We start from the raw sequence: 10,533 nt of genomic DNA on the forward strand, positions 1-10,533 counted from the left end.
GATGATTGTATAAGAGATCTAAGGTTCAATCCCCGTTTATACCAAAAACTGATTGGTGTCTTGGACTGATAATAAAGAGTTATTATTAGGAGCGAACGCCACATTAGATGAACTATAAATCTCTTTCCAATCCTAATCTCAATTTTAAATCATAACAACTAAAAAGTGATTTGCCCTCACATCAACCATCCCCAACTTTGGTGTTGATAAAGTCCTTTACACCATTCAAGTAAAAGCTTTAACAATTTGAGTAACAAAGATGGGAATTGCTGAATTGGCGATTGACACAAAACAACATTGTTGTTAGCACTTTTAATGTTTTTTTTAAGAATAAAATTTTTTGCATTCTTCCTTACATTAAACTTCTCAATTAAATTCAAACAAACATATAATTATATTGATCTTAATTCTGATTTTCAAAAAATATATATTGAATTTAATTGTCTTTAAAAAAGATAAGACTTGTTATATTTTATTGGCCAATACAATCAAACATTTGAATTTAATTAATTTGAGTTATTAATGTTGTCTACCTAAAAAACACTACACTTAAATTTTGGAGAAATTTTACGTCTACAATATTTTGATAACAAATCATAAATAGTAAATTATTTTTTTACTCACCTGTAACAACTAGTAACAACTTATTACTTAAAATTTGTTGTGGAAGTATTGTGAAAAATGTTGTAAATATTATATTTCTCTAAATTTTGCCCTTACAAGGTACAAGTTACAACACAACATATGACTAAAATGTAAGACAGTAAAACTTCTTTTGTCCTTTTGATCGGTAAAGCCAGGGAATCATGGAGATGTAGTGTCATGCAACCATTTCTCACATCTTGTTAAGTTGTAAGATATCAAATTCAAGACACTACATGGGTGCATGTGGGTCAGTCCAGTCCAGTTCGGTCCTTGGCTACTTGAAAGAACTGTATACTCTTTTGAGTGAGGTCCTGAAAAGTAAAACCAGTGGGTGACTGTCCAGTTCGGTCCCTGGCTACATGTGGGTGCATGCGGGTAAGTGGGTTTTAGGCAAGTGAGTAAGGATTAAGGTAGTCATTTTGATTTTTGCAGAAAGAATTGTGAATAGGTTACTTGAAACTAAAATTAAAGAAATTAAAATGGACAATTGGTATAAAACTATACTATAATTAAAAGCTAATTTGGATTCGATTTTGGATTTTGATTATGCTCTGGCTTTAATATATTATATATGATATGCTTATAAATAATAATTTGATGTCTTATTAGCTAATTTGTAAAATTACACTATCCACTGTCGGGCATAATAATATATACACACACACACACATTGAGTCTCATACTTTCAAGCTTATTTATGAACATATGCTCATTTAAAAGTCAAGTGTAAACTTGGGCTTAAATTTGACTTATTTCTTAATTTTTATATATGTAAGTTTTTTTTTTTTTTTTTTTTTTTTTTCAAGAAGCTCAAATTGTTCATGACAATATGATAGTTACATTCTAAAAAAACTCTAAACATAGTTAATAGGGGTGTGCATGAGTCTAATTGGGTCAAGTTAAATGGTTTTTTCAATCCAATCTAACTCAATTCATCAAATGGGTAGAACCCAACTCAACCCAATCCACATGGGTCGAGTTTAATCAATTGATTATGCATACATATTTTATGCTTTGGAAAAAATTAGACTTTTACTAATTGATTCTTAAAATTGAAAATTAAAAATTAAAAAAAAATTTCAATAAATTTTTGCAATTCATATAATATGCTTAAATTAAATTCCAAAATTTTCAAAATACCAAACCAAGCAAACTAAAAAAAATTAAATTTAGGGTAATAAAATAAACTTATATATATGGTAAGTTGGGTTAAGTTAAATGGGTTGAAAACACTTATCAATTCAAACCTAACCCAACTCAATACTCAAAATAAAATTCTAACCCAATCAGCCAACCCAAGACGTGAGATTGGATCAGTTTTGTAGTGTTGATGGATTTGATGCACACCCCCAAACGGGCTTAAGTACAATCCAGTCTTTAACCCAAAAGCCCATAAGAACCAAAAATTTGCAGCACCCACGCCCTAACAAGTAACGACAACGGTTTGTCTGTATAATTCTTCAAAACTCTAAACCCTCTGAAAAACCCTAAGGTCCCGCCGGAAACCCAAAAAAAAAAAAAAAAAGCAATCAAACAAAGAGCTTTTTTACTAAAACCCTAACGAGAAAAACTTTTCCTTCACTTTGTCGGGCATTTTCTCAGCTACCAAAAGCATTTTAGGCAGCTCAATCTATATCAAAATGAAGAAGAAAGTGTCGGCAGCTCCAAGAGGAGGAGGAGGAGGAGGAAGAGGAAGAGGAGGTAGAGGAAGAGGAGGGGCAAGAAAGGACGAGAAGTTTTCGGAGGATTCGTTTTTCATGGCGGAATCGAAGAAGCGGCGGAAGATTTCGGACGATGCGGACGTGATAGACAGCGGCGAGTCGGACGATGAGAGGGGTTATGGATTCCGCGGCGGTTCCGATGGGGAAGATGACGGCGGCGAAGTTGAGACCGCCGACGAGGTGAGGCAGCGCGTGGCTATGGCACAGTTGGATAAGTATCGTAGAATTGCTAAGGAAGAAGAGGACGAAGACGATGAGGACGACAGCGATGAAGGGATTGATAGGGTAGGCGAGAAGGAAGGCCTCAGGGACTCGCTTGTGGCGAAAATTTTGCAGCAGGAGCAGCTGGAAGAGAGTGGCCGTGTTCGCCGAGCTATGGCCTCTAGGTATTGTATTGCTTTTTCATTAGTGTCTATTGGTTTTAGCGGGTTTTGTTTAGTAAAATTTATAGCATTTGGTTCTGAATTGGGTGCTAATTCAATTAGAAAATGGCGGCCTTAATACTTGTATTCTGAACAATATGATTGATTTTGAGTTAAGAATGTTTATTTATGAGAATATGTAGAACATGTATGTATGATCTACAATGCAATTCAGGGTACAAAAGCCGGAAGCTACTGGTGGGTTCAAAGTGTTATTGAAGCACAAACAATCTGTGACTGCTGTGGCATTGTCAGAGGATGACTCGAGGGGCTTTTCAGCTTCCAAGGATGGCAACATTTTGCATTGGGATGTAGAAAGTGGGAAACGCGAAAAATACCAATGGCCTAGTGATGATGTAATAAGGTCCCATGGAGCCAAGGATCCACAAGGTTCAGCTAAGAAGCATAGTAGAAATGTTTTAGCACTAGCTGTTAGCTCTGACGGTCGGTATTTGGCTACTGGAGGATTAGATCGCCATGTTCATTTGTGGGATACCCGTACACGAGACCATATTCAGGTAAATCTAGTTTATTACTTTTTTTTTTTTTTTTTTTGGAAAAAAAATGTGTGATGATTCAAAACTAATTGTGGTTTTTGTTTAAACAATTACTTTGATTGGGTTTAACTGTGGAATGTCAGCGACCTATCAGAACATGCGACATTTAGTGACAGACAATAGAGAGCCTCTGCTGAATAAACAGGGTCTTAGAATTAAAGGGGTTATTCTACATTCTGGAGTCCACTTAAACTACGTCCTGGGTGTTAAATAAATGTTTTGTATGGTACCAAAGTTCACTTAATCTGGGTTATTTTGCGCAAAAAAGATGTAAAAAAAAGTACTGTACCCCCCTGCCTGAGACTTGCACTCCCCTGGTCAAATCAGCCAAGCTGGTCCGTCCCCACTTGGTGACAATTGAGCTACAAGCCTCTTGGCTTGAAGATGCCCAGATATTTTGCACACTGAAATGCTTATGCTCCGTTTGTTTCGATGTAAAATATTTTCAAATGTAAAATATTTTACATGTAAACATTTTCAGGAAAAAATTTTCAAGTGTTTGGATTGAACTCAATACTAGAAAATGCAAATACAAACCAACAACCACCAACCACCACAAACCCAATCACCACAGTCATCAACAGCCACCTAAATCACAACCGGAGAGAAAAAATCAACAAAAGCCAGCCACCCACCGCAGCTGACTCGGCCACCACTACCCACAAACGCACCCAGCCCCCACTGCAACCCCCAAGCCATCCCAAAAACCCAAATCGTGAAGGAACGAAAAACCCACTCACTCTCAGTGATTCCAGATTAGAGATCTTAGTAGCAGCGTTTCTAGATTTGAAACTAGATCCAAGCAATGAGCAATGGAGTGGCAGTGATAGTGACCTCGGGCCTCTCGCGGCAACTTCTCCGACGACAAAACAAGTCGAGATCTGATGGTGGTGCCACCAGAATAGAGGCAAAGAGCGGCAAAGGGTGTTGGTTGAGTGGAGCGAAGAGTGGCGTGCCGGTGGGTGCTGTCGCTAGTTTGGGCAGGTGTGAGAGTGGATGAGTAAAGTATGAGAAAGAGGGAGAAAGAGTCGGGTGTGAGGCTGTGTGATTTTTGTAAAATGTTTTACACTTGTTTTTTTGGTAAAATATTTTACTAGTTTTTACGCACAAAGTTTTAGTCAAAGGAAAATATTTTACAACTTTGACTATATTTTACCTCCAATCAAACACTTGAAAATGGGAAAATATTTTACAAAAAATATTTTACATCGAAACAAACAGAGTGTTAGATTCTCAAATGGCAGACATCCTGAACAGGTGACGGACTGCTGAGTTTTGAGAGGATTCTCCTTATGGCCTATCTATGTTTGCAAGTTGAACTTCAAAATTTATGTATCTAATATAAATTTTTTATTTCCTGACACTGTTAGGGCAACATTTAAAACCTGAAGTTTATGGATCTTATGTACTATTCTTAATTGTCTGTGGTGTGTTTAACAGGCCTTTCCAGGTCACAGAGGATCTGTATCATGTTTAACCTTTAGGCAAGGGACTTCAGAACTTTTCTCTGGTTCATTTGATCGAACAGTCAAGATATGGAATGCAGAAGACAGAGCCTACATGAATACATTATTTGGCCACCAGAGTGAAGTATTATCTATTGATTGTTTACGGAAGGAAAGGGTGTTGACTGTTGGACGAGATCGAAGCATGCAGTTGTTTAAGGTAAAGCATCTTTCAGTGATTCCTTGCAAATAGATTTACTTAGTTGAAATAAAATCACATAGATAATGTCAACTTTGCATAATAGCATAAGTTGACATGAAGGGTGATGGCAAAGGAAAGGACACGGTTTATACTGTACTTAAATTAGATCTTTCCAAGAGTACATTTAATAAACTTAAAGTAAACATACCCGAAGGAAATGCCAAGAGCCTCATAGCTCAGTGGCATTGCACTGATGCTTGAAACTGAGTCCAATTGCTACTGCAGATATGTGGTTTTAAACGGAGAACTCTGGTCCACATATTTTTATAGATTATTGTTTTCTTTCAGTAGTATATTTGAGTTTTTGTGGTGCTTTTTTTCTGTATCTGTTGGATTTGTCTTTCATGTTGTTATATTTGGTCTTGACATCACCTTCTATGCTTTGTGAAATAGGTCCCTGAGGAGTCACGTTTAGTATTTCGTGCCCCTGCATCTTCTCTGGAGTGTTGTTGTTTTGTTAGTAATGATGAATTCTTATCTGGCTCCGATGATGGAAGTATTGAGCTTTGGACCATGTTGCGAAAGAAGCCTGCACACATTGTAAAGAATGCTCATCCTTTGTTGGCTGCAAACACGAATCTCGAGCAAAAAAATAGTGAAATAATCCCTAATGGACATAAAGGTAAAATTGTAAAATTCTGTTTTCATATTATCTATCATGGAAATTATATGTAATATTGAAGTATCAAATGGTCCTATCAATCTTTAAATTTCTAGGATTACTCTATTTTTGGAGGAAGTAAAGATTTTGTAGTCAGTGAGAAAAGATCTCATCGATTTTCTTATTCCATGCCTTCTGTCATTTACAAGTGGGTATAAAATTATTTTACCCCTGCAGAGTACATCAGGTGTTATACTTTGTGTTGTTTAAACTGAAATCCCTCAATCTTTAAAAATAATTGGTGGAAAACAGAATTCTAATATATTGTATTTTTTGGATAAGTATATTCTAAAATACTTTATTAATCTTTCTTTGTGCTTTTTCATTTCACCTGTATTCTAATGACATGCTAATGACTTCCATACTGCAGAAAATGGTAACCATAGTTATGAAAGCTATCATTGTCAATCAGCAAATTCCTGGGTCAGTTCTGTCACTGTATGTAGAAACAGTGATCTTGCTGCATCAGGAGCCGGTAATGGTTCTGTTCGATTATGGGATATTGAAAGTGAGACCAAGGACATTCGACCATTGTTTGACCTTCCATTGGTAAGCCAAAGCAATATTAAAAATAATTCTTAAATCTTTTTGCGATCAGAATTTACCAACATTGTACTTATTAAAAAAAATACCAACAGTGTGAATATAGCGATTACTATGGATTATACTTTGGTGATATATATATTCTTATTTTTTCAAAAGAAGTTCAAATGTGAATCTATTCTAAATTTTAAGAAATAAAAATTGATAATAATTGTGTGTGAATTTTTTTATCTATCTATATAAAAAAATCCTGTATTTAGAATAATTAGTAAATACTTTTTTTTAATATATATATTTTTTCTTCTTTTTTAATATGGATTATGCTTTGGGGTATTTCTTAATGTTAAGATTTGTTTCAATTACTAGTACTATTATATTGCTCAATGGACTTATGATATGCAGGCCAAATTTGGTATGTTTAGGTTTTTATGGTTGGTAGAAATTTTGTCTAGAGTAGAACTATAGAGATATGAAATGGAGCCTTTTTGAAGATTATATAATTAAGATTTCATTTGAGCATAATGTGGTTAAAAGAATTGAATGCTCATTACATTAAGTTCTACTCAGCTTTATCTAGCAGTCTCTTTGGATGTCCTGGATGCTTCAAATCAAATTGAGAGAGGAAAGATTTTATTGGCCAAGCCGAATGTTAGGAATCCTGAATGTGCATGCTGCCTTGTGTTAGTGCATGCTACCTTGTGATTGGTTGTTGTGGACATTAAGGTTGTTGGCAGGGCTATGTGTGCACGTGCATGCATCAGTGTGAGACAAGCTTGAGAGCATATGCATGGAGACTAGGGCTTGTTGTAACTTATTCATGCTTGCTCATGTGTGTATTTTTAGAGCATGTGCTTCATTAGATAAGCTGTTAGGCGGGCTGTAGGCCAACTGGCAGACAGTTAGAGAGTTGGTCAGGCTATTATTGGCTTTGGCACTTGGCCAACACTTGTATGAATAGGCTCCTGCCTCTTTTCACCTCATTAAGTGGAATATATGTCAGTTTCTAGTCTCAATTCTCTCTCAATTTTCAATTATTAAAAAAAAAAACAAAAAAAACTCTCCCAATTCTCCCTCTCTTAGGAGGCCTGGATACCTTGAATCAGCCACTTCACTATACATTTCACACGCCCATAGTTTCTTAACACCAAACTTACCAAGATAAGTTCTTAGAAAGTCAAACCATGCAACTCAACGACAGTTCATGCTGTTTTTAGTGCAAGGATGAAGGACATCAAGATGATGAATCAACTATTGGAAGAATGTCAAAAAACATTCTATGAAATTAAAGGAAAGTTTAAAGTGAAATCAGTTCTAAACACTCATTCTTCAAGTATACAATGCTCACAATTCATTGCATTGCAGAAGATTAATTGGTCATGATGTGTTACTGTTTCGTTATCCAAGCACAAGCAAGCTTGATCTAGTAAAAGGAGCTGATCCTGAGCCAAACCCATATTGCTCCCACAATTTGTGGTATTAAGTTCACAAGATGGGAAGATTGCTCTAAGCTTGAAATGATTCAGTGTTGATGTGATTTAGGTTGCTTGTACAGGACTTTTTAGCAGGATTTCTAGACAGCAGGTAAAAATACGCTGTGAAGGCTGTTTTAATAGGAGTAAGGTGGCAAGGAAATGACTTCTTGGTTGCTGTTCTAGGGGCTGTGAATGGTGCTGGAGAACAGTGATCTTATATTTTGAGTGGTTTTTGTTGTCCATAACATTGATTTTATGGCGTTGAAAAGTGAACTGGAAATTAAAAAGGAAACAGAGTACATAGGTTTCACACTTAGGATTTCTAAGGCGTTTACTCTAAATTTAGTGAAGTGTTAGTAAACTAGGTTTTAAGCAACAAAAAGATCACAATAAGTACCCAATGACATAACTTACCCAATAGCAAAACCCATTGGCCTGACCACAACTACATGCATCCTGGATTCTTGAATTTTATAAACTGTCCCTAATTCCTAAATATTTAGAATTGAAAATGAGAATTGTAATTAACTAAATAAGCCTATACAAGCTCCAAGGAAGCTTGGTATCATCCAGTATGTGCCAAATCAATTCTTAGGCATTGGAGTTATCCTTGTTCTGCCTACTGTCTTTAGAGACTGTTGCCAGCATCCTCCATCACGTTTAAAGATAGGCTACTGTTCACTCGTTTGAACATGAACACATCATTTTTCATTACTTATCTTACTAGATAATAGGTAATCGATATACTGTGTTAAACTGTCAGCAATACAAGTGGACGGCAGGGATTTCACAATTCCCATTTGGCAAGTATCTATGTCAACGATTAATTTCCAGGGCGGATATTGGGAATTAACAATGTGTTGATTCCCCTGTGCCTTCTTTATTGAAGAGGGGAAAACCTATTGTGTGCATTGATTTAAGTCAGAGTGCTGCCCTTGATTTGGTTATATAAACATCATCCCCCTCCCCCCCCCCCCCCCCCCCTTCTCCCTGCAAACACATTTCATTTTTTACTTTATTTCTTATCTCTTTCTTTGGTTTATTAATGAGATCTTTTGATCTTGGGCTCACAATCTGATTGGTTGTCTGATTTGGTTTAGAGAGCCACCAAAAGAAACTTGTTTTTTCCTTACTTGAGTTATTTGTGTAACACAGGTTGGGTTTGTGAATTCCTTAGCTTTTGCAAAATCTGGACAGTTTCTGGTTGCTGGAGTTGGGCAGGTAATTTTTTGTCCCATATCTGCCATCTATGACATAACCCTTTCTGAATATGGTATGAGAACTTGATTTGCCATGATTTAAGAAAAGCTGATCTTTAATTTGAAATTTCTAAGATCCCTATATTTAGTCACTTATCAAAAAATAATATCAAATCCTAGAAATTCCCACACACACTTTGTTCCCCTGCACCTTTCAAACGAAGTTAATCCTCTTTCTGTCCAAAAATATAAGGGCAGGTTCATCAATCTATAATTTTGGTTGATGAAATTTGATTAAAGGATAGTTTTCAAAAACCTAAATGAATCCAAGAGAGGTTGAATTATTGATAGCACCTGGCCTTCAACTATTAGGAATTCCCCTTGATTACCTGATAGACAGTTTTGATGGGTGGGGTCATGTATTATCCATGTTTTACTCCCCAAGGGTGGGTCCAAAGGGTATTGCCTTTGTGAGGATCTCATCATTTAAAAAAAGAAAGTGTAGACAGCAGAACCTAGGATGCATTTGAAATCATTACTGAAAGAGGGGGTCCGGGGGAAGATATCAAGTGGGATAAAAGAAATTAATGTTCTAATGTATGTATAAGGAAAAGATACAAGCTCAAAATTCATGAGGTAAACGTGAATCTGAACTTCTGTCTGAAAAGAATCCTAGTCTCACTAGGTACTAGTACCTTCGAACCTTGGAGGTCCTTCCCTCTCTTGTGGGGCTGATGAGGCTTCTCCAAGCTTTTACTTTATAACCATTTTCCATTCGAAAAGCACAAAGAATGTGGAACTAAAAGTATGGAAATAAATTTCTGGATTTAATTTTTGACATTTAATAAGGCAGAAAACCATGGTACTGTTAAATTGCAAGTCAGTTTCTTCCATTTATAAAATTCTCTTATGTTATGCTTCACTTGGTGTCTACTGTTCACATTTTAACATGATAAATCTCTGCAACAGGAACCTCGTTTGGGAAGGTGGGGACGTATCAAATCTGCACAGAATGGAATTGCGGTTCATTCCCTTAAGCTCTCATAAGATGGGCAAATGATTTTTGTAGCTCTCCAATTTTGACTAATCTGAGTTTTTAAGTAAAATGAAAAAAACATTTCTCGGCCTGGTCCAAATGATATATATTTAATTACCCTTCATTTTAACACTTAGTGGCTTTGTATCCTGTCTTGTAAGTTTATTATTCTTGTTTTGTTTCTCTTTCATCTGAGGGGAAATAGGAAATCATGTTTTTAATGTGAAATGCACTTATTCATCTTATGGTAAGAGAAAGTGCTTGGAAGAAACTTCAATTAGCACTTGGGATGGGATAGCTTTGTGATATCGGATGTTTGTCTGTGGGTCATTCAAGGGTTTGAATGTAGATTTTTATTGGGAGAGAAAAGTAAGAAAATGATATAGATGTTTTGATCAGACTTCAAAGACAAACTTTAATTAGTGCCTTGGTATAATCTCAAAAAATTATCCAGGGAACAACTGAATTTTAGTTTTTGATTGGAACATTTATGTGATTTTGCACATTTTAGATCCAAGATGGATAGAGCCTTGAGTTTGATTCCTCAATTCTTATGATTTATTTAATAAT

General features: G+C 35.9%; 1 protein-coding gene across 2 annotated transcripts in view; it reads left to right on the forward strand.

Moving 5' to 3' along the window:
- The window catches only part of LOC126716649 (U3 snoRNP-associated protein-like EMB2271), an 86,788-nt gene extending 76,519 nt beyond the window's left edge, over window positions 1-10,269 (forward strand). Inside the window, exons 2-8 of one of the 2 annotated variants that reach the window (XM_050417569.1) lie at window positions 2,344-2,752; window positions 2,964-3,306; window positions 4,786-5,010; window positions 5,446-5,674; window positions 6,084-6,262; window positions 8,884-8,949; window positions 9,897-10,269. In XM_050417569.1, the coding sequence (XP_050273526.1) occupies window positions 2,344-2,752; window positions 2,964-3,306; window positions 4,786-5,010; window positions 5,446-5,674; window positions 6,084-6,262; window positions 8,884-8,949; window positions 9,897-9,974 (1,529 nt within the window). In that variant the 3' untranslated portion in view covers window positions 9,975-10,269. Of the gene's footprint in view, window positions 1-2,094; window positions 2,753-2,963; window positions 3,307-4,785; window positions 5,011-5,445; window positions 5,675-6,083; window positions 6,263-8,883; window positions 8,950-9,896 lie in introns of those variants that run through there. The other variant, XM_050417570.1, reaches the window with a different exon arrangement.
- Window positions 10,270-10,533: the final 264 nt, after the last annotated feature.

The sequence above is a fragment of the Quercus robur genome, chromosome 3 (genome assembly GCF_932294415.1).
Source record: "Quercus robur chromosome 3, dhQueRobu3.1, whole genome shotgun sequence".
Taxonomy (NCBI): domain Eukaryota; kingdom Viridiplantae; phylum Streptophyta; class Magnoliopsida; order Fagales; family Fagaceae; genus Quercus; species Quercus robur.